This window comes from Protopterus annectens, chromosome 6.part0 (assembly GCF_019279795.1).
Source record: "Protopterus annectens isolate FY-2018-M chromosome 6.part0, PAN1.0, whole genome shotgun sequence".
NCBI lineage: Eukaryota > Metazoa > Chordata > Ceratodontiformes > Protopteridae > Protopterus > Protopterus annectens.
In genome coordinates, this window is record NC_056737.1 from 387,568,544 (window position 1) to 387,593,681 (window position 25,138).

General features: G+C 42.6%; 1 protein-coding gene across 7 annotated transcripts in view; it reads right to left on the reverse strand.

Moving 5' to 3' along the window:
- Window positions 1–25,138, reverse strand: part of RALGAPA1 (Ral GTPase activating protein catalytic subunit alpha 1) — a 5,382,632-nt gene that overhangs the window by 1,247,291 nt on the left and 4,110,203 nt on the right. For all 7 annotated transcript variants that reach the window (XM_044074134.1, XM_044074135.1, XM_044074129.1 and 4 more), the window contains 2 exons: window positions 23,859–23,993; window positions 23,581–23,764 (listed from right to left, as the gene is read on the reverse strand). In XM_044074134.1, the coding sequence (XP_043930069.1) occupies window positions 23,581–23,764; window positions 23,859–23,993 (319 nt within the window). The remainder of the gene's footprint in view (window positions 1–23,580; window positions 23,765–23,858; window positions 23,994–25,138) is intronic.

Here is a 25,138-nt window from a genome sequence, read left to right on the forward strand (position 1 = left end):
TCAAAGATGAGACTGCAGGAAGGGAAACCAAACTTGCCGAGGCCAGAAAGGAGCAATGAGGATTACACAGCTTTTCAATCTTTTTGCTTTCTCTAAAAATTTTGAAATTAGGGGAAGAGGCGGGTAGGCATAAAGGAGACCAGAGGGCCAAGGATGAAGCAGAGCAGAACTCGATGACTCCCCTTGAAGGGGGGATAAGAGTGAAGTACCTGCTGCACTTGTTGTTGAGGGGGGAGGCAAATAGGTTGCAGCAAGGATGGCTCCAACACTTGAAGATCATAGGAGTTTGGGAACACCAGCCACTTTTTTGCTTAAGGATTTCTAGGACATCTCCAAATGAGATGTCATCTGGAGGTTATCTGGGGGATCTTTCTCCCTCATCAAAGTCGGCGTCTTCCATGAGAGACTCCATGGGGGAGTCTATGTGCCTCCTCTTACACATCCTCTTCTGAGGAACCTCCTCTGTGCGACGTTCAGGGGCGGTACTAGAAGAGAGGAGGAGTTCCTCTAGTGGAACCGTGCAGAGATTAACTGGAACTGACTGTCCCTGTGTAGTAGGTCTGATGGACTTGGAGCTCTGAGCTAATAAAAGGAAGGGAATACGATCCAAGATATGAGGTGATGGTTTTCTATTAAGATAGAAGGTCCTTCCTACCATCTTGAATGTCGAGTTCTCAACGGACACCCGATTCCCCCCTTCTTGGAGCCAAAGCTTCTGAAGAAAGCAGGTTGGGACCGCTCCCAGTTCCGAGTCTCAAGGGGAGAATCAGATTCAAGCTGTCCATGGCTGAGGCTCCAAGAGGAAGGGATGGATCTGACAGAAATGGAGCTGAACCCAACCCCTCGGTTCAGGTGCCGACATGTCAGTTCCGAGACCCGGTCTGATCTGAGGGTATTGGAGTGGAACTAGTCAGAGAAATCGTCAGACTGGAGGAAGGAATCATCCTTGAATCTGATGCCAAAACTCTCGGAGATCTCGGATCCTGGGACTCTGAAACCACAGGTTGATTGGAGAGGGAGAAACAATGGACTTTGTAGGTGCACTCATGGATCCAGTAAGGGACAGAGCTGGAAGGACCCCCATCTGGATCTGAGCTCTGATGAATTTAGGAATCATCATGTCCATATCCACCTCTGACAGACTTCTGGAAGCACTAGAACATGCCGTAAAAAGGGGCCGGGTTTGTTTCTTCAGAGTCTGAAAAAGTTGAGTGGGCAGAGAAGGGGAAACAGGTTTCAGTGCATACTCTGGTATACAGATTCTATGGACTGAACTAGTTCTCAGATACAAGGACTTACAATTTGAAGAAGTAGAAAATGGCAAAGGGGATAGGAAGACAACCTTTCAGATCCGATGAAGGCTTTGGATCTGAGGGCTACCTAAGAGATTTCGGATGCAAAGAGGTTGGGTCCAAAATTTTTCTAATTTTTTTCTAGCGGCTCCAAGGAAGCCCTTGGGGACTTCAGAGGAGATCTCTTCCTGACATCCAAAAAAAATGGATTTGGGTGTTTTAGAGGGGGGTTGAGCCCCAAAAGAAGCAGGAAGTAATCCTTTTAGAATCAGTTTATTCAGCCTGTCTGATAATGCTCTGGGATTAAAGGGTAGTGCAAATGGAACAGGCCATATTAACATGATCCAGTCATAGACAATAAACATACTTCTTGTGGGCATCTGAGTTTGGGATCTTATGCCCACAATAAGTGCACTTTTTAAATCCAGTTTGTTTCTCTGACATGGCCAAGGAGAATACCACAGAGTTAAGGAAGGAACAAGTTCAATACACCAATAGTATAAACTACTACTTTTTTTTTTTTTAAGACAAAAAACAGCCAGAGAAAAGAAAAGGGAAAAATACTATCTATGATATACAACAGAACACCTAAAGGTAAGGAAAAAAGTGCCAACAATGGTACAAAGCGTACTCAAAGCTGAGTAGAAAGTTAAGAAAAGGGTATGAGAAAAATCTTAATGCCAGTGAAACTAAGGGAGGATAAAGACAAAAAAACCCTAAGATTTCAGAAAGATTTACCTAAATAAACTGGAAAACATTACAAGAAAAAAACTGCTTACAATGCCCGACAGTGGAACCTACACCTAACCAAGATGGCAGCAACTGCGATCTGAAGCAATGGGGATGGAGTAAAGCATTATGGGTAGAAGGAGGAGCTCAAAAGCTGGATCTGAAGTCTAGTATATGTGGCAGAGTCAGATCTGAGGATCGGATCTGAACCCATTAGTGAAAAAGAATGAAAAGGACAAGCTGAGATGATGTATTTAAAATGTTAATTTTAATTATGCTCACTCTTCCCCATGTTAAATGCCCTTCATTTTGAAAGGTGTGAAAGAGCAATTCTTATACTGCATCTGCACCTGTGCCTCACAGGGACTACCATTCTTTGTCAGTCTTTATAAGCCTCAAGAAGACTCCACTGAGACATAAATGGGTATAGAAAGGACGGAATAGGTGGTGCCTGTCACAGATGCATCAGTAACAAGCAATACAAGGGACCGCAGTGAAATTCATTTTGTTAACAGATTTATCTATCACTAATAGCAACCATAACACTGGATGTAATAAATTCTAGCTATAAAAAGTACAGTTGTGTACACTTACCATAAATGTAAATGTTCGAGTGTATTCACTGTTGCAGTCATTACATTAGGATAATCTGCTGGCAGATTGCCCTCAGTCGGCCTGATTAACAAAGTCTTGGGTCCTGCGTCAGTTGCTGTCCCCTCTTCCATGACGTCAAGGGTATAAAACATGCAGCCGACGCCATTACATCAGTTTTTTTGCCCCAGATGTCAGGTACCCACCAAATGGGGAGCAAAATATATATATATATATATATATATATATATATATATATATATATATAAGTATATAATTTAAAACACAAAAAATATACCTCCAAACAAAAGCAAATACACCCAAAAAGGCTTTAGCATAGTAAAAGAAAGGAGAGGTATAGTAACAGAAAAACAGGGGGCAGGAGGGTGGGTAACCAGGACTGCAACAGTGAATACACTCAAATATCTACATTTATGGTAAGTGTACACAACTGTACTATGTCTTTCGTGTTTCACTGTTGCAGTCTTTATATTTGGGTAGAATCCCAAAGATATGGTTGGGAGGATGGATTTATACACAATTAGGAGCAGCTATAAGGCCCTGCAGGACAACAGTGGCAAAGCCAGCTCTGGATTTAGAGAAGAAAGGTAAATGGTAATGTTTGGTGAATGTATGAACTGAGCTCTAGGTAGCAGCTTCTAGAATGTCTCTGATAGGAACCCCTCTGAGAAAGACTGCAGAAGTAGATGCACCCTGGTGGAATGAGACGTGATCCCCTTGAGGATATGTTTACCATGGTGCATATAGCAAAAACAAATGCAACGGCTTATCCATTTGGAAATAGTCTGCTTTGAAATAGCCTTTCCCTCTGCCCCTGCAGCAAATGCCACCAATAGTTGTTCAGGTTTTCTTATAGATTTCGTCCTGTTTAAGTAGAATCTAAGTTGTCTGTGTACATTCAATGAATGCAGAATCCGCTCACCCTTGTTCTGTGGATTGGGGAAGAAAGTTGGCAGATGAATGAGCCACACTGGATACCACCTTAGGCATGAAAGATGGATTGGTCCTGAGAGCCACCCTGTCCGGATGGAAAATAATGAAACGCTCCAGTGCCATAAGAACCTGTAATTCTGAAATTCTTCTAGCTGAAGAGACTGCTAAAAGGAAAGCTGTTTTCCAAGAGAGAAATTTTAGGTCTGCAGTAGCAGCTGGCTCAAAAGGATGGAGAGAGAGTTTTTCCAAAACAAAATTGAGGTCCCATACAGGAGCTGATGCTCTCCTCGGAGGTCTTAAATTTTTGGCCCCTCTGAGATACTGCTTTAGGAGAGGATGAGAGAATAGGGGAGGTTCTGTGTTGTAATGAGATGAAATGGCAGAGGCATGGATTTTTATGGAAGAAAAAGATAGGCCCTTGTGAAGCATCTCAGTTAAGTATTGCAGAATCTGAGGAATATTGGGCATTGCTATGCTTATTCCTTGTGATTGGTTCCAGGCACAGAATCTTTTCCATTTGTCAGCATAATATGTTATAGTACTAGGCCTTCTAGCCTCCAAAACAACATCCATCACTGGTTTGCTGAGGGATGCCAAGGGTGAAATTACTTGATTAGCCACGCTGCAAGAGTTAAAGTTTGGAGCTGAGCATGCAGAATTTGGTAGTTCTGCTGAGACAGTAGGTAAGGTGTCTGAGGCAGGTGTCACGGAGGAAGGTGTGACACATTGTGCAGGAGTGGGTACCAGTGTTGGCAATGCCAGTCTGCAGCAATCAGAATCATTTTTGATTTGTCCTGTTTGACTTTTAGTAGAACTTTGGACAGCAGAGGCAGAAGGGGAAAAGCAGAGACTAGGTTTTTCCAGCTGAATGACAGAGCATCCACTTTCCAAGCTTTTTTGTGATGAATTCTTGTGCAGAATTTGTCCAACTGATAGTTCTGGGGTGAGGCAAAAAGATCTATGTCTGGGTTCCCCCATTTGCGTGGCAACATGTTGAAAACTTGTGGTTCCAATTTCCATTTGTGTGGGCCCGTAAGATTTCTGCTGAGTTTGTCTGCCAGAGTATTTAGCTTTCCTGGCAGGAATTGTGCTTGTAGTTGTATCTGATAGGTCAAGGCCGTGTTCCACAATGCGATGGCTAGTCTGCCGAGGGGCTAGGAATGTGTACCCCCCTGCTTGTTTATGTACCACATAACTGTGGTGTTGTCTGTCTTTATCATTAGTTGTCATGGATGAAGGTAGTCCTTGAATGATGTCAGAGCACTCTGTACAGCTAGCATCTCTTTCTGATTGATATGTAGGTGCATTTGATTTGGGCTCCATTTGCCCTGAATGCATTTCCCTGCCAGATGAGCTCCCCAAGCATAGTCTGATGCGTCTGTTGTTAGGGTTTGGGCGGCAGGGGGTGGAGTGAATGGCAGTCCCTTGTTTTGGTGGCAGGCCTCTGCCCACCATAGGAACTCTAGTTGCAGGCAAGGTATAATAGGAATCAGTGTTTCCAGGCTGTGACAATGTTGACTCCATAAACTTTTTAAGTACCACTGAAGTTTCCTCATATGCAGTCTTGTATATGGAATTAGAAGAATGCAGGAGGCCATGAACCCCAAGGCCTGCAGAATCTGTCTTGCAGATAGCAGGGTTTTTCTGGCCACCTGTTTGAAGTAAGTCATCAATTGAATTTGCTTTTCTGGCGTAAGGTAAGTCATCTGGGCAGTTCTATTCAAGCTTGCACCCAGGAATGTAATTTTTTGAGAGAGTACCAGTTGTGATTTCTTTTCGTTTATGGTGTACCCTAGACAAGTTAGAACCCTTTTTACAAACGCCAGGTGCTTTAGAAGAATGTCCTTGTTTTCTGCCTGAATTAGACAATCGTCCAGGTATGGATATATTGGGATATTTCTTTGCCTGCAAAATGCAACTACTGCTGCCAGGCACTTTGTGAAGACCCTGGGCGCAGTAGATAAGCCAAATGGCAGTGCAGAGAACTGGTAATGCAAGTAGCCTGCTTTGAAACAGAGGTATCTTCTGCAAGATTCCCTGATTGGGATATGTAGGTAAGCCTCTTTTAAGTCTAGAGTTACCAACCAGGCATCTTTGCCTAGCATAGGTAGTAACTGTTGAAGAGTCAGCATCTTGAATTTTGGAATGTCCAAAAATGTGTTTAGAGTGGATAAGTCCAGAATTGGATGCCATGATTTGTCTTTTTTGGGTACCAAGAAAAGTCTGGAATAGAAACCTTGTCCCTTTTCCTCTTCTGGTACGGGTTGAATAGCCCCCATGTTCATGAAGGACAGAGCTTGTTTCTGGGCCTCTGCCCACTGATTCGTGGGCAGATATGGTCATCTGTTTGGGATTGGCAATGTGTGGAAGTGAAATATGTATCCCTGGGATACTATATTTAAAACCCATTTGTCCTGGGTAATAAGTTGCCAGTTTCATGCATGAAGTGCTAGTTTTCCCCCCAAAGGGGCGGCTAAGAGGTAAGTGCTTGGTGATTGTAGAGGGAAGTCATTGAGACTGTTTACCACAGGGAGGTGCCTTGTTGCTTCCAGATTTGGAGGTAGAGGCACCCCATTGTTTTGTTCTGAGTTCCTTTTGGCTGAAACCTGGAGCCTTTGGAATGTCTTGATTTGATTTGAGCGGCTCTCGAGGCGACTGGAAAGGACCAGTTCTTAGTAGGCCAGTGCCTACCAAATCTTGGAGGTTGCACTTGTAATAAATCTTTCACAGTTTGCATAGATTTAGCTTTATCTTCCATCTTTTTTAACACTTCTTCAGCCTTATTATCAAAGGGACTGTCCTGTTGTAAAGGAGCATCCAACAATTTTACTTTAACATGGTCAGGCAGAGTTTGCTCTTTGAGCCAAGCATGCCTTCTTAGCACAGATCCAGTTACAGCAGCCCTGCAAGAGGCCTCCAAGGAATCAAAACCACATTGCAAAGTATGTTTTCCAACTTGTTCAAATGAATGCAATAAATCCTGCAATTCTTTATTTTCCACACAGTCACAGATTAACATTTTCTGTTTAAGTAGTCCCATGATATGCTGTTGATATTTAAGCATATGAAATTGACAGTTTAAAGCACTGATTGCCAAGGTTGCAGACGTGTAAACCTTCTTACCCCATCTATCCAGCACCCTGGAATCTCTATCAGAAGGGGTAGAATTTTTGGTAGTAGATGCCTTAACGCCCTTGGGACCCTGAGAAATGGTTTCAGGATCAGCAAAAGGGTTTTTGAAAAATAATTTGTGGGAGTCAGGAACCCTGTAGTATCTGTCTGGCTTACAAGGAGCCAGAGGCAGAGAATCAGGAGTCATACTAGATTCTGAAAAAACATCATCAACAATGTCTACAACAGGAGGTATAGCCAAAGGCCTATGCTGAGGAAGTAGAAGAAAATCCCTAAGTCTCTGTTTAGATTCAGAGAAATCCTGACTTTCCCAGTGGAAATGTTCCTTTAAGGCATGTAAAGTTTCCCTAAAAGAAAAATCCTCAGGGGAGAAGCAGAAGGAATGGAATCCCCTGCAGCAGAGTCCTCATAAGTAGGAATAGACAAATCCTGATCATTGGAAGAGTCAGAAGAAATAGAATCCTGTTCAGGAGATTCATAACCAATGTCTTGCCTAGGCCTCTAAAAAGGTGGGGGTTGGCTACCCCTGATCAAGGTAATTAAATCTTCAGCCATTTTGATCATTTGCTTTTTAGGCATAGTAGCCTGCACACGTGGCCCAAGCATTGTTTATTTAGGCATAAAAGTAGATTTCGGCCTTAGTTTTGAAGATGGCGTTGATTTAATATGCAAATCTTTAGGCCTAAAAACACCCTCAGAAGCCGGTGCCTGCACAGTGGCTCTGGACCCATCTAAGGTAGAGACATCTCACGACAGCGGCTCTGGACCCATCTAAGGTAGAGTCATCTCGCGGCAGACCGGACTCCGAATGGGTCTCAGTAGAGGCCTGCGAATCAAATGTAGTGAACATCAGGGTCTGCGAAAGCGCCTCACTGAGTACCGGCGGACTAGCGACTGGCTTAGGAGAAGTGTCATCAGTTTTGGACCTCAAAGGGCCTGTCTCTGTCTTTTTCTTTGCGTTTTTTTTAGGTATTCCGGTAGTCGGATTGCTAACCAAAGTCATTTCTGGATAGTTAAATCGTGAGCCAAAATATTTAGAAGCAAAAATGTACCGACATTTAATAGTACATTGATTAAATATAGCACAAAACCGACAACAAGGTAAGTTATGATCAGGGCGTAGGCAAGGAATACAGTACAAATGAAAATCCTTATGAGGTATTTGCTTCCCACAAGTAATGCAATTATTAACTTTTACTGACATCGGTAAGGAGCAAGAAAAAGTTTCCCCAACGGGGTACTTAGCTTTTAGTTGAAGACTTCGGTTCTGAAACTCGAAAACGAAAATTTCAGGAGTCGGCTGACCAGCACTTGCGAACTGCTTCTGGCACCACACAGCAAGAAAGACTGATGTAATAGCGTCGGCTGCATGTTTTATACCTCTAACGACCTGACGTCATGGAAGAAGGGACAGCAACCGACGCAGATCACAAGACTTTGTTAATCAGGCCGACTGATGGCAACCTGCCAGCAGATTACCCTAACGTAATGACTGCAACAGTGAAACACGAAGAACATCTGGACACAACAGTAGCTATGTAGATGGCAGAGATTTGCCACTTTTTTTAAGACAAAAAACAGCCTAAGAAAAGAAAAGCAACAGAAATTAGAAATCTGAGAACAGGGGTCAAGAAAAATAGTAATTTGTATTTATTAATACAAGACCAGATAAAAACAGCCTAAAGAATATCCAATTAATATAGATTGGGCAGGTAAAAGTTGATAGCATCAGAAAAAACGTAATAAAAAATGAAGGCTACACATGCAGACAAGAAAAAAAGAATTTATGCACTCACCATAACGTTCCATCTGTGTTGTCCATTTTCATTCTTCCTCAACTGATGGGTTCAGCTCCAATCCCTTGGATCCGACTCGGCAGTTACTAAAGCTCGTGGCAACCAGGAACTCTCAAACTTCTCCCTTACCCACAATGCACCAATCCTGATTACCTCAGATCAGGTTTGCTGCTCAGAAAAGTAAAAGATAGAAATCATTATGGAGAAGCTATTGCTGAAGTCCTTAAATAAATAAATAAATAACAACAACAACAACAAAGGCATCTGTTCCCTATATTACTCATTCTTCCGGAATCCTTAAGGTTTGTTGGAAGGGGAGATGAGGAAGAATGAAAATGGACAACACAGATGGAACGTTACGGTGAGTATATAACTCCTTTATCTGATGTCAATTTTCATTCTGTCCTCAAGTGATGGGAGAGGGTCCCAGCTACCTAATCTCCAGGGTGGACTCAAGGAAAGATATTCCCTGAGTACCACAGAACCAAAAGATGCTCTTCCTCTGGAGACCAGATCTAACTTGTAGAGAATAATAAATGTAGGGAAGCAGCCCAAGTAGCTGCTGCACAAATCATCCACGGACATTCTGGACTAAAACACTAAGGAAGCTGCCATGGATCTAGCAGAATGAGCACAAATGTTTTTTGTCAGAGTGATGCCCAATTTGTTACACAAAGAAAATGCAATTTGTTATCTATTTAGATAGTGCAACTTTGGTAACTGGTTTTACCCAATGTGGGTTCTGTTAAATGAAACAAACTGTCCCATTTTCTGATGTTCTTAGTCCTATGCAAGTAATAACGCAACTGCTTGTGAACATCCAATAAGTGTAGCACATATTCACCTTTGTTAGAAAATACAGGGAAGAATGCAGGCAAATTAACAGATTGATTAATACTGGATTCTGACACAACCTCTGGAAGGAATGATGCATTGGTAAGTAAAGTCACCCTGTCCCTATGAAAAATCAAGTAGGGGGTTTTGAGGATAATGCTTGGATCTCAGAAGCTTTTCTGGCTGAAGCAATGCCTACTAAGAAAACTGTCTTCCATGAAAGAAATTTAAGGTCACAGGTAGCTCCAGGCTCAAATAGGGGTTTTGAGTAAGGTACTGCAGCACTAAATTTAGGTCCCAAGGAGGAGTAGGATCTTTAAAGGGAGGCCTTAAGAGTAGTATGCTTCTTGAAAATGCTTTATCTAACTTAAGAAATGCTACTGATGAGCCATTTATCCCAACATGGAAATTTGATATTACTTCTAATTGGACTCTAACTGGAGAAGAACAAGCCTCCTTCATCACATAGATGTCATAAGAATCCAATATATTATGTATGGGAGCTGTAAAAGGTTCAGTGTTATGTTTTGGACCCAACAAACAAACCTTTTCTATTTGCTGGAGTGTAGTTTCCTGGTGGAAGGTTTATGGGAAGACATCAAAATATGCCGGACAGGGGAACAGAGCACTGGTTGTCTGTCTATCAATGGAATTGGAGAAGCCAAGCAGTCAGCCTGAGGTTTTACAAATTTGGGTGAATCATGCCTGTCGGACGAGACAGAAGGTCTGGAGTTGGATCCAGAAACCAAAATGGCTGAATTAGGTAAGGCCAAAGAAAAGGACACTAAATCTGTCCAGACCAATATGGAGCAATGAGGATTACTTTGCTCTTCAACCTGGAAGCTTTCTGAAGGAATTTAGGAATTAATGGAATTGGTGGATATGCGTACAGGAGACCGGGGGGGGGAGGGTGTAGGGCAATCGTGAAGTATAGCATCCCTTGGAGATTCCTCCTCTGGAAAAATTAGGTCAAAGTAGCTGCTGTACTTGTTGATTGGGAGGAAGCAAATAAATTGCAACAAGGCTGGCCCCACTGATGGAAGATCTTATCTACTACTGTCTTGTTGACAGACCATTTGTGGGGTAGAAGAATTCACCTGCTCAATTTGTCTGCTTTCACACTGGATTTCCCCAGAATGTGCATTAAGAGAAAGTGGTTGGAAGAGAGCACCCACAGCCACACCCAGAGAGCTTCTCGACACAATGGGTAGGATTTGTTTCCCCTTTTGTTTGTTGATGTACCAAACCACTGACATGTTGTCTGTTTTTATTGCAATGGTCCTTAAGGAGAGAACATTCTGAAATGCCTGCAAAGCTAACAGCATTGCACTCTTGCACATCTGAGTGATTCTTATCTGGTAAGACATAGACTGGTAAAGAACTCACCATTGTGTAGCTAGCATCCATTGAAGAATTCTCATGTAAAATCTGGCTAGTAGTACAAATACTACTGCTGCCACCATTGATCCTAGGGCTTGAAGGACCAGATGGGCCAAAATCATGGAGCTGCACATTATCTTTTTGACTTACGATCTTATTGTTTGAACTCTCGACAGTGGCAGGGATGCAACAGTAGTTTTCGTACTGAGAACTGCTCCTATAAAACTCTAGGATCTGGGTAAGCTGTAGATGAGATATCTCGTGGTTTATGGTTATCCCCAGAAGTGAACAAGTCTGGATAACCTTGTCCTTTGCTAATATGAGTCGATGCCTGGTAGGAGACGATATGAACCAGTTGTCTAAGTATGGAAACACTAGGAATCCCTGCAGTCTGAGATGAGCTGCTGCTACTACTGCCATGCATTTGGTAAACATCCTGGGGGTGATGGTCAGTCGATAGGGCAGTACTCTGAATTGGTAATGACTGGCTCCCAGCCAGAAGTGAAAATTACCTTCTGGATCATCTGTTCATCTTTATATAGTAGTATGTGTCCTAAAGGACTATTGTGCACATCCAGTTGTCCTTGCCCAAAAAAAGGGAGAATGGATTGAACCATGACTATCCGAAATTTGGTTCTTTGAACGTCTTGTTTAGCTTGGTAAGATCCAGAATTGGTCTCCAGTCTCCTGTTGTCTTTGGCACTATAAAGAACCTTGAGTAAGTTCTGGATTCTATCCAGTCTGGAGGGACCTGTTGGATAACTTTTTCTAGCAGCTTTTATATTTGAATTGCTGCTTGTTCCTTCTGACTGGGTGGAACATCAGGGAATTTTCTTGAGATTGTAGGTGGAAGGGAAAAGGGCATTACATATCTTTTGTAAATAACCCTCTGCACCAAGTATGTTTTGATATATCTAGCCAGGCCCTCTGGTGCAGGGATAATCATCCTCCAACTGCCTCCAGTGGTGTCAATCAGACCTCCTTTCAGGAACACTGGTAGGGTTTGTCAAAGAATGATTCTCTAGAACACTGGTTATGCAGGCCACCTCTGCCACATAGGCAGCGACATCCATTAGAGTTCCCTCCTTTGCCTCTGGGGGGGATCCTCCTCCACGTGTGCCCTGGAAAGGAGCTTGAGAATTTTTGAAACACAATTTCCTACCACCTCGCCGATTCCAGGAAAAGGTTTGTTGAGGGGTCAAAAAATGCATGCCCATGGCAGACAGGGTCTTTCCATCCTTCTCACACCTTGATAGAGTGTTCCTTTACCTTAGAGCCAAAAAAGATGTTCCGTCAAAGGAGACATTGATGAAAGAGGACTTGAAGCGTTTCGCAAACTCACAAAGGTGCATCCAGGCATGCCTTTTTATGGAAATGCCTGAACTTGCTGCCCTTGAGGCTCTCTCTGCTACTTTTGAGATTAATCTCATGGATGAATTGGATATGGACTGAAGGGTAGTCAGCTGGGAACTAACAGAGGCCTGAACTTATTCAGAAACAGCACCCAAGGGAGTATTTGATAATTCCTTAATCAAATCCCTCTGTAATCAGATAAAACGTGCCAAGCAGACGAAAGACCTCAGCGTAAAAGTGGATGAGGCATATACACGCTTCCCAAATCCCTCCATAACCCGCAACTCCCTACTGGGGGGGTGGACAGTGGAATTTTCTTCGGCTAGTTCCTTCTTGGTGGCCGCGTCAACGACCATGGCATCAACAGGAACTCCCTTACTCCAGAACTGTCTATCCACAGGTGGTGCCATTATCCAGTTCGGTCTCCGAGGAATGGATTCTATAGTGTCTGGATTCTTCCATGTCCACCATGAGACCAAATCAATGAGCTCACTGGCAGGTGGAGTAACCCAGGAGGTAGAGAGTCTAGTACCAAAAGCCTCCAGGAGAACAGATTCCTCAAACGTTGGGTTATTGGGCGTCCAGCCACCACTCTGCTTAAGGATTTCCAGGATGTCTCCAAAGAAGACATCTTCAGGAGGTGACCGTGGGGACCCTATGCCCTCATCGAAATTTGTATCCTCAGTGATGGACTGCTCTGTGGACCCTCTGGAGTCAATGTGCTTCCTCTTGTATGTCCTCTTTCTGGGGGGGTCTCCTCGGTGGAATGCTCCAGACAACTTGAATCCAGAGACTCGGATGCTACAGCTGTAGTCAGAGGATGAACCTGCAACAGGGGTGTTGAAGATATTCGAATCTCCTGACCCAGAGGGGTAGGAGCAGAAGAAACCCCAAACTGTCACTGTACGAAAAGGATCATCCTCACCAGTCTTTCCACAACTTCTTCAATAAGGCTTCTAGAAGAACGAGTAGAAGGGGTAAGATGGAGATTTGGGGTGCTTCAAAAAGGCCAAAGGTACTTTGTCTGGGACAGGATCCAGAGAGGGAGAGTACCTTACTCTAGGCAAGGGCTTAAATGTCAAGGTTGGTGATGTCAGATGTGATGACCTAGGCTCTGACGACTAAAAGCTTGTCGGATCCTGTTTCTGAACCTTTGGATCCAAACTGGTCGGATAAGATGATTTTTTCAATTTTGGATCCATAATTTTCAGTTTCTTTGGATCCAGGGTTGAGACCTTTTTCTAGAGGTATCCGAGGAAGATGAAGTAGAAGGCCTCGGAGATGAGGTGTTCCTCAACTGATCTGAAATACCTTTGGAATATCTTCTCCTAAAGAGGAGGAGAGAAGACCTTTTAATATCAATTTATTTATTTCCACTAAAGCGCATGAACTGAAACTGTGACATATTGAACAGTCTTCCTGTAGATGAAGAGAGCCCAGAAAGTAAACGCATAAAGTGTGGGCATCAGAGAGAGGCGATTTATGCCCGCACTTTATGCATTTTTTAAATCCTGCTGGCTTTTCTGACATGTTTAGAGATTTTAGACAAGAGTCTAAACACAAGAAGGAGAAAGATATTTTGTTATATTAGCAAGCAGAAGGAAAAAGGGGAAAAATACCAGCAATGGTAAGAACTACCACCTAGGGTGGAGGAAGAGATACTAACGATAGTATCTGCAGAGTATGCAAGTACAAAAAGTGAGGGAAGAAAACTAGACAGGGATTATTAAATAAATGAAAACTGAGGTAGGGTAAAGTGTAAGATAATACAGATAGTAAGCAGTAAGGAAAAAAGAAAGTAAGAAAAATAACTTGTCACTTACCTCTACAAAGCTCAAGAGTAGCAGTAGACCACGTCTTTTCGCTGGAGCAGCAAACTAGATCTGAGGTAACTGGGGTTGGTGCATTGTGGGTAAGGGAGAAGCTCAAGAGTTCCTGGTTGCCACGAGCTTTAGCAACTAACGAGTCAGATCCAAGGGATCGAGTCCGAACCCATCAGCTGAGGGCAGAATGAAAATCTTCTTTTTCGTCACTTGGTCTAAATGTGAGTGGAAATCAAATGAAGGAGAAACCACTGGTAAGTCAAAAATAAATCTTATACTTACCTGCAAGCACACAACTGAAAGTTAACAGATGTTACAGTAAAGATGAATAAAGGGCGAGTGTAGAATAATTCTTTCACCAGTGGGGAAAAAAAGTACAGGGAACTAATGCTGGTAGAAGACACAAAAGGTACAATGCAGTGCATTGTATGCACAACATAAGCAATAAGTTAGAAAATCTATTTGCACAATACAGCTTAGGTAAACCACTGTTGCAGTAGTACTCTGCAAAGTAATTGCCAACTTTTACCAGCATGCAATTAAAGAATCAGAAATATCTATTAAATAGCTGCAGTGGAACAGGGACAAAAAACTACACAGACTAACGTCAGGCAGCAAACAAGATTAACATATCTTTCCATTGCAGTTACAGCCATTAATGCTTATAGAACTTATTTCACTGAAGTCAGATTCTGCAAGTACTCTTACAGAATGCAAGCATATTTTCACTTTTCAAAACCAGCCAAGTTAGTAGCTAGATAGTTGAGCATGTGATATATACTTCTTTTACTACCTGAATCCAGACTCAAAATAATGCTGATGTCCTTGCTTGCATTACTTGCGAGTATAGCTCCAGTGATACCATTGCATCTGACATTGCGCCCATATACCTGCGCTCCTACGTGCGTGGAGTGATGGTGTTACGAGACACTTCTATAAAATTCTAATTTAAAGGAGCCACTAGAAAATCTGTGCACCCTGTTATTTTAAAAACTAAATTAATTTTGTCCAGGAAATACTATTTAGTTGACAGCTATACATCAAGAGAGACCGAGATATAAGAAGTTGCAAATCACAGTAGTTTTGCACAATATGTGATCATTTTCGTTTCAACTAGGACGGCTTCTCTTGAGTCCCGGTGCTTGCTCCATGGCTATCCCCCCACTTAACTTATACTGGAATGCGTACAGTGCATATGCCTCCAGATGTTCCTCGCAGACTTCACAAAACATGACATATAAAGGGGGAGGGAAGCAACCATAGCACTGGATGTCTTAAAATGTAGCAGGATAGGAGTCACAGGGAGATGAGGGGATTGGCCTATGCTCATGGATCTGGCAGTGGCCACAGTCGGGAGAATATCCCAATTGAATCTGGGTCCTGAAAAACTTCCTCACCATCCTGTCAACGTCTGCTTCAGGTAGGCTGCTGGTCGACTGGAATGACCACAAGGAAGAGGCTGCAGAAGGTAACCTAGGAGATCAATGAAAAGACCCCTCCAGCAAAAAAAAAGAAAGCACAGCCTTGGGGAAATGGGCTTTGGAGAAAACCTCAGCTCCAGGAGCATAGGAGAACTGGATCCAACCGCAACAGGTTAGGAAAGAGGCACTGGATCAAGTGGCTTAGATTATTTTGATTCCTGAGCTGTAGAGGCAACAGATGAGAAAGTTTGGCCCAGACAGTACTTTCTGGAATTTTTAGATTTCTTCCTGGGTCTATCATTGCTTTTATAACTTTTGGTATGTCAAAAAAATTATTGGCAGAAGGGGAAGCTTCAGCAGTAGCAGACTGAGTTTAGGATGAATCTCCCGCAGGAGTAGGGAAGAGTCAATTCAAAATCAACTTATTTTTACATTCAGTAATAACCCTGGAGCCAAAAGCAGTACAGATAGCACACTGCACATCCAAGTGGGCTGCACTAAGACAATATACACATTTAGAGTGTGAATATGAGTACGGAATCTTGTAGCCACAAGCTAAGCATTTTTTGCAAACCCGAAGGCTTTTCCGACACAGTGCCACAACAATACCAACAGTGATAGCACACCAACACCATAAATTGTGCTATAATTCATAATCCCAACTACTGTGCAAACAACTACTGGCTGGGAAACACTAGCTTTAGGAAAAACACCAGCTAACTTTGAAACAGTTAATGAAAAATCAAGAGCGAGTGGAGGGAGGACTCTCTATACACAGATTTTTTTTTTCTTTCTTTCTTTTTTTTTGGATGTAAAGGGAGAAAAAAAGGCAGAAATAAGACAACAGTGAAGAAAAACTATAATATCCAAGAATATATCTCACTTTTAAGAGCCCATGTCTGAGCAATGGAGATTCATGTCTGTAGCAAGGGAGCGGCAAATTAGATTTGAGGTAAGATCAGGGGCGGGAAGGAACTGTGGCTAAGGGGAGGAACCTGGGCTTTGGATTCGAAGTCTAAAGTGGCCGAGGTTGGAGCCGTGCATTTACCAGATGTTCTGCAGCAGCAGAATTTACCAACCAAATCACTGCTGGGAAAGATTTGGAGCTAAAAAATTAAAATTTCGACAGATGAGTAATTTTATACAATCTACCTGCTTTATTAGGGGCAGCAGGCTGGCTATTAGGCAAGTTACAGACTTTAATAAAAAACAGGAGGAATTAAGAGTTTCAGGAAATTCGTGGATACGTAGATTTTTCCACAAAAAAAAAAACACAGTGAAAAGCACTTTAAACACTTATCCAGCCCCCAAATGTAATCCAACACAAGTTTTAGTTATGAAAAACAAATTTAAACTTAGTTTTAACAACTTTATTTTCACAAAAAGTAAAAAGTCATGCTTGACAATAAAAAGTGATTAAAGGTTACATGAGAGTCCATTAAAACATTTTCCTAGCTTAAAATACATTATTTTATAAAAAAGTTAAATTTCTGTCATAGAAATAAAATGTTAAAAACAGCAAGAAAGTCTCTGTCCCTTAGGTTGTTTTTGCTAGGTAGGTAGAAGTACCAGCTGTCAAAACCAGCTGGTCTAAAATAATGCATCAATTAACATGAATAAGGTGAGGAGGGGGTATCTAGACGTAAATATCATGTCAACAGTAACCAACGCCAAGCAATTTTACATAGGTTGGTGACGTGGTATTTAGGTCTGGATACCCCCTCCTCACCTAATACATGTTAACTGATACATAAAAATAAAACGTGGAAAGTCTCTCCCCCAAAGGAAACTTAATCTGCATTGATAACTTGAAAGCCCACAAGAGACACGCTGTTTGGCAGCAGAAAAGATCTGCCTGGCTTGATGCCCAAACCATTGGTTTTCTGCGGCTCTGCTTGAGCTGATAAAACTTTGGGCACACAGAAGATGCAGTTAAGCTTTGGAAGCTGTCCAGCTGTTATATTCTATGCAGGACATGACCCATACAGCTACGGTTACTGCAGTGGTGATCAAATGCTGAACATCAATCCTGATGCTTCCTCAAGGATGCCTGCAAGATAACTATGATTAGTGCTTTTTTTTCTGATGAAGTTGAAATGGAATGATATCTCCTCTTCTCTGCCTTGTTTCAATTATGATAACTTAATTGTTAAGAAAGAGCTACAGGGGGAAAGTGATGGGTCTACTGCTGAGCCTTCCATCAATGCCAAAGTAGCAAGATGAAAGGGGATGGTCCTGTCCTGAAAGGTTGATGACGACTAGTCTCTCTCTGTGGCAGCATGACTGTTTTAATGAATAATATGGGCCTGCTATTTGAAACGCCCTGAAGATCAGACAGTTACCCTAGTTTTAGAGGTGCATAAAAGTTTTTTTATTCTTAGGTCACTGAGCTATAAAATGTATGACACCCCCCGTCCTCTTCTTTCAAAAAGCTGTTTTAATGCCTTAGATGTCAGAAAATCGATTTTCATTGGTTTGCAAAAGTTTACAATACAATATGATTGCAGACTCTGCACAGAAAAGTACAGTTTTGTACCTACCATAAATGTAGATGTTCGAGTGTTCACCCTGCTGCAGTCATCACACTTGGGTTATCTTGCCGTCAGGCGGTCCCGCAGTCGGCCCGAATTCCAAAGTCTTGGTCTGGCGTCGGTTGCTGTCGCTTCTTCCCTGACGTCAGTGCGTCAGGGGTATATAAGAGGCATCCAACGCCATTTTCTTCAGTTTTTCTTGCCCCAGATGTCAGGTGCCCCCAAAAGGTAGGCAAGATATATATATATATATATATATATATATATATATATATATATATATATATATATATATAGACACACACACACATATGGCTATATAAAAATAAAACAAAACCCTTAGGTACAAGCAAATACACCACAGAGGTAGTATACGATAAAGTGGTAGAGATAAGTTCAGCTAGTTCAGAGGGGATGGAGGGAGGGTAACCTGGACTGCAGCAGGGTGAACACTCGAACATCTACATTTATGGTAGGTACAAAACTGTACTATGTTCATCATGTTACCCTGCTGCAGTCATTACACTTGGGTTGAATCCCAAAGCTAAGGAGGGGAGGTGGAGTCAAACAGGGTTAGAAGAGGCTAGTAGGCCCTGCAAAACTGCAGTGGCAAAACCAGCTCTAGTCTTAGAGTAAAGAGGTAAGTGATAGTGTTTGGTGAAGGTGTGCACTGAACTCCAAGTAGCAGCTTCCAGAATATCCTTGGCTGGCACTCCCCTGAGAAAGGCTGCTGATGTAGCTGTAGCCCTGGTGGAGTGGGACCTAATGTTAGCAGGTACTGGTTTCCCATGATGTGTGTAGCAGAAACGTATGCAATGTCCTATCCATTTAGAAATGGTCTGTTTTGAGATAGCTTTTCCTTGTGATCCTGTAGCATAAGCTACAAAGAGCTGGTCAGTTTTTCTGAAAGCCTTAGTTGTATCCAAGTAGTAACGTAATTGCCTGTGAATGTCCAAAGAGTGCAGGGGTCTTTCTCCTTTGTTCTGGGGATTTGGGAAGAAGGTGGGCAAGTGAATGGTTTGGTTTAGGGCCACACTGGATACCACCTTTGGCATAAAGGAAGGATTAGTTCGTAGAGAAACTCTGTCTTGATGAAAAATAAGGAAAGGTTTCACTGCCATTACTGCCTGTAGCTCTGAGACTCTTCTAGCTGAGGTTATTGCTAGTAGTAGGGCAGTTTTCCATGAAAGAAATTTTAAATCAGTTGAAAAAGCTGGTTCAAAGGGCGGCAGTGTAAGGTTTTCCAGGACAAAGTTGAGATCCCAAGTAGGTGTTGGAGCTCTACTTGGCGGTCTTAAGTTCTTAGCCCCTCTGAGGTACTGTCTTAGGAGTGGACGTGAAAATAGAGGAGGATCCGTGCTGTAATGAGCTGAAATTGCTGAGGCGTGGATCTTAATACATGAAAAGGAAAGTCTTTTGTGTAACATCTCAGTTAAATATTGTAGAATCTGAGGAATGTTCGGCTCCAGGGAATTTAGGCCTTTAGCCTGGTTCCAGGAGCAAAATCTTTTCCATTTGTCTGAATAGGTTTTCCTGGTGCTGGGCCTCCTGGCCTCCAGAATGACATCCATAACAGCTTTGGATAAAGGTGTTGGCTGGTTGTTTAGGCAATTTGCCATGCAGCCAGGTTTAAAGTCTTGAGCTGGCTGTGTAGAATCAGATTGTCTCGCTGGGTGAGCAGGTAAGTAATTTGTGGCAAAATCCATGGTGGGACCTGGGCCATGGTCCTTAAAATTGGATACCAATGTTGGCGTGGCCAATCTGGTGTAACGAGAATCATTTGTGGCCTCTCTAATCTGACTTTCAGCAGTACCTTTGCTAGAAGAGGCAGTGGAGGGAAGGCATACACTGTTAATGTTTTCCAACTGAATGAGAGATCGTCCACTTTCCAAGCTAGTGGATGGAAGGTCCTTGTGCAAAATTTTTGAAGTTGGTGGTTGTGGGGGCTTGCAAACAGATCTATGTCTGGGCGTCCCCATTTTTGAGCTATCATTGCAAATACTTGTGGATCTAGTTTCCATTCGTGTGGATCCATGATGTTTCTGCTTAGGTTGTCTGCCAAGTTGTCTGCCAATGTGTTTTTCTTTCCTGGCAGGAATTGTGCTTGTAATTGAACCTGGTAAGACAGTGCAGTGTTCCACAAGGTCATTGCTTGCCTGCATAGAGGGTAGGAATGTGTGCCCCCTTGCTTGTTTATGTACCACATAACTGTGGTGTTGTCTGTCCTTATTAGTAGTTGTCCTGGGTGTAGAAGGTCCTTGAAAGCTGTTAGGGCATTCTGCACTGCTAGCATTTCTTTTTGATTGATATGCAGATGTTTCTGATCTGTAGTCCATTTGCCCTGAATGCACTGTCCTGCCATGTGTGCTCCCCAGGCATAGTCCAATGCATCTGTTGTCATAGTTTGCCTGGCTGTGGGTAAGGTGAAAGGCTGACCCTTGTTGAGGTGACATGCCTTTGCCCACCATAGAAACTCCTGTTGAAGGCAGGGAATGAGTGGAATCATTGTTTCCAAGCTGTGGCTGTGCTGAGTCCATACACTTTTCAGGTACCATTGTAATTGCCTCATATGCAGTTTTGCAAATGGTATTAGTAGAATGCAAGATGCCATGAATCCCAAGGCCTGCAGAATTTTTCTTGCAGGGAGTTGGGTCTTTGTTGCCATTATTTTGAAATATTGAAACAGTTGTCGTTGTTTGTCTGGCGTGAGATAAGCCATCTGGGCCATTGTATTCAAGCTGGCACCCAGGAATGTTATGTTTTGTGAGGGCACTAGTTTTGATTTCTTTTCTTTTATTGTGTACCCTAGGCAACTTAGAAGGTGTTTGACAAAATGCCAGATGCTGTAAAAGAATGTCCTTGCTTTCTGCTTGAATAAGACAGTCGTCCAGGTATGGGTATATTTGAATTCCTCTTTGCCTGCAGTATGCAATTACTGGTGCCAGGCATTTTGTGAAGACCATGGGCACAGTAGATAAGCCAAAGGGCAGTGCACAGAATTGATAATGCGTTGAACCTGCAATGAAGTGGAGGTATCTTCTGCAATTTTGTCTGACAGGGACATGCAGGTATGCCTCCTTGAGGTCCAAAGTGACTAGCCAAGCATTCTTGCCCAGCATGGGAAGAAGCTGCTGTAGTGTTAGCATCTTGAATTTTGGTACTTGCAGATAGGTGTTCAGAATTGAAAGATCCAGAATGGGTCTCTATGCCTTGTCCTTTCTTGGAACTAGGAAAAGTCTTGAGTAAAATCCTTTTCTCTGCTCCTGTGTAGGTACCCGTTGAATGGCTCTCATGTTCATGAGAGCTGTAATTTGTTTATGTGCCTCTGCCCATTGATTTGGTAGCAGGTTTGACATTCCTTTGATCCTTGGTAAGGTATGAAAGTGGAATCTGTATCCTTGAGAGACAATGTTTAGAATCCATTTGTCTTTTGTGATGATGTGCCAGTTGTCTGCAAAAAATGCTAGTTTTCCTCCCAAGGGTGTTGCCAGGAGAGATTTGCTTGGTAGTTTGAGGATAGAGTCATTGTGTCTGCCTTCTGTTAGCTTGGGGCCTGTCTTCTCCTCCTTTCTGGGTAGCAGAACCCCATTGGCGAGGTTTGTAAGGGCCCTGTGACTGACCTCTGCCCCTTGGGCATCTGTATTTGCCCCTCTGTGATCTGTCTGAAGCTGGAAAGGACCAATTTTTTGTTGGCAAATTTCTGCTAAAGCGAGGGGGTTGTACCTGCAAGAAATCCTTTGCATAGATTTAGCCTTATCCTCCATTTTCTTTAAAACCTCTTCTGCTTTGACACCAAATAATACATCCTATTGTAAAGGTGCATCTAATAATTTTGCTTTAACATGGTCAGGGAGGGTTTGCTCTTTTAACCAAGCATGTCTACGAATGACTGAGCCAGTAACAGCTGCTCTACATGAAGCTTCCAGTGAATCCAATCCGCACTGTAAAGCATGCTTGCCCACCTGTTCAGCTGCATGCAACAGATCCTGCATTTCCTTGAACTCAGGCTGTTCTGAGTGTGTGTTCATTTTTTGTTTTAACTGAGACATCAGGAATTGTTGATATTTCAACATGTGAAACTGGCAATTTAATGCTCTCATAGCCAGAGTTGCAGAGGTGTATATTTTCTTTCCCCATCTATCTAAGGCTCTGGAATCTCTTTCAGAGGGTACAGAATTTTTTGCCATAGAAGCCTTTGCTCCCTTAGGACCCTGGGATATGGTTTCTGGGTCAGCTACAGGGCCTTTATAAAGGAATTTGTGTGAGTCAGGTACTCTGTAGTACCTGTCTGGTTTGGATGGAGCAGGAGGTAGTGAGTCTGGATTTAAACTAGACTCCAAGTAGACATCATCCACAATATCTAAAACAGGAGGAATAGCAAGGGGTCTGTGCTGGGGTAATAGAAGGAACTCTCGGAGCCTTTTCTTAGAATCTGAGTAATCCTGGCCTTCCCAGTGGAAATGTTCCCTCATGGTATGTAATGTTTCCCCAAAGGAGAAGTCTTCAGGGGGAGATGCTGAGGGAATAGTCTTCAGCATCAGAATCCTCATAAGGTGGAAAAGTGTAATCCTGTTCCTCAGAAGAATCTCAGGAGAGAGAAACCTGGTCAGTGGATGCATAATCCTCCTCTTGTCTTGGTCTTTTATCAGGAGGGGGAGGGGAACCCCCTGATAAGGGTAATTAAATCTTCAGCCATCTTAAGCATCTGTTTCTTAGGCATGGGGCCTTGAACTGTAGACCGATTAACAGTTTTCTTAGGTTTTAAAGGAGTTTTAAGTTTAGCATAAGATTTAATGGTGAGTGTAGTCGGTCTGAAGACACCTTCTGCAACCGAAGGTGTTTCCTCGGCACCGGTGTCTAAATCTGCTCCGGTGTCAGTAGATGGCTGCGTTGGCCTAGTAAACTCCGCGTGGGAGTCGGCAGCTGTCTGGGGTTCCAGCTCTGCGGTCGTCAGGGGCTGCATAGGCGCCTCACTGAAAAACAGAGAACCGGCGACAGGCCCAGCTGAGGCCTCGGGATCTGGCTTATTCCTAGGCTGCCTGTCCTTATCCTTGCGTTTTTTATGAATTGCGGTCGTCAGCTGCTCCGACGGCATGATATAACTGAATTTCCTACCAAAGTAATGCCGTGCGAAGTCAAAACTGTGTTTGATAGTGCGTTTATTAAACCTAGCGCAAAACCGACAACCTGTGACGTCGTGGTCTGGGCCTAGGCAAGGAATACAATAGGAATGGAAGTCCTTATGAGGTATTTGCTTCCCACAAGAAATACAATTGTTAACTTTTTTTGACATCGGACTGAGGCAAGAAAATGTTCCCCAACGGGGTACTTAGCTTTATTGAAGACTTCGGACTGAAATTCAAATCGAAAATCTCAGGTGTCGGCCGACCGGCACTTGCGAACTGCTTCTGCTTCGGGCACCGCATGGCAAGAAAGACTGAAGAAAATGGCGTCAGATGCATCTTATATACCCCTGACGCACTGACGCCGGACCAAGACTTTGGAATTCGGGCCGACTGCGGGACCGCCTGACGGCAGGATAACCCAAGTGTCATGACTGCAGCAGGGTAACACGATGAACATCGTATGAATTTTAACTAAAATGACTAAACACGCATTAACAAAAGAGATCATTAACTTGTTAAGCTTAACTTCTAAGCTCCAGTGCAACAAAGCACTTGCATTTATGTCATACGTGAAGAGTCTTCCAAAATGTGGCCATGCTGAATTTCCATGTTACTTACCTTCTGACACTGACTGCAGTTTAGATGAACGTTCAGAATCTGGGGAATGCAAGGGCTCAGGTTCCTTCAAACTCTCTAACTGCAAAAATGGATCATAGTCTACAGATGCCAAGTCAGACATACTTAAGGGAAAGTACTTGGGGTTGGAAAAGCACTGAGAGCCATATACACAGCCATGAAGCACCTAGGATAAAAGCAAAACAAAGACATAAAGCAAATGCATTCCTCTTCATGCCTATTTACAATTTATTTAATACTACTCAGTTTCAGCTGTGTACCTTGTAAATACAATTCAAAGTAGATTTTTCAGTTTTGTCTTTCTCCGATCCTGTAGGATGTATTGGTTGCAACAATATCTTTAAAGGCATTGCCATAGTCCAGTCCAAAAGGCACAGTAGTAAGGATACCACCAACTAGAACAGAAAACAATTTATAAGTGATAATGCAGCAAATCTGACTTTACAAAGTAGCATGTATATACTGTTGTCTATACTGGAAAGGAAAATTGGACTACGCAACCTTAATGTCAAATTAAACTACCAACACAGAAGATACATTCATGGCTTATCAAGCAATCTAAAATGTCTGGTCACTTAGTATGTCTTCTTCGTCAACAAGGCACTTTTCTGCAAATTTCTGCATTGAGGGAAACTGACAAATGCATACTGGCAAATGCAATAATGAAATATTCATGCTACATAAGAGCTGATATAAGTCAAAGACAGCCAATTTACCCAGTGTCACCACAGAACATATTCCCATAACTAAAAATGCAATATAAATTTGATACATTATTGAGCAAGAGACTTAAAAATGTATAAACATGCTTGACTTACAAGGAATTTCAACAGCATTCCTCCAGAAGGGGATTAAGAGATGGTACTTTTCAGCCATCAATAAGGGTCCTCACTGTTAGACACAACAGACTCATTCTTTCCACAGCAGGTATCTAAAACAGAACCCTCTTTGATGGGTGCTTGGATGAGCTGAATCCCACGTAGTAACTACCAGGGATGAAGGAGCTGTAGCATACTACAAACACTAAGCTCAGATAGCTGAATGCTAGGGTACCTATTTTAAAAATGTATCTTGATCCAACAAATCAAGGGTCAAGAAAACAAAGTTTGAAGAAAATGGGCAAAAGTCTGCTGTGGAGACCGTCTTGAAAGAAATGGACATACCCAATTTTCTAATGGAGTACTGACTACAGCATTTAGTGGTTGGGCAACTGACAGCAAAAGATTATACAGCTAGCAATCCACCTGACAGCCACCATTCTGACCCTTGAAGCAAAAGAAATGAACAATTAACTGATCCATCCACCTAAAGTCATGCATACACATGACAGATGTCACATTCAGGTTAAAATGAAATCTCCTCATCTGGCTTCTGCCACCGTAAAGTAATCCATGAGACAGAAAAACTGGCCCAGGAAACCATGTAAAATAAATTATACAGTCTTCTGTATCAAATGACCTATTAGCAGTTTCTGAAGGATGGATCCTTAAAAGGTAGTCATTTTACGCCAGTCATAATTAATTTTATTTTTTTCAGCAAA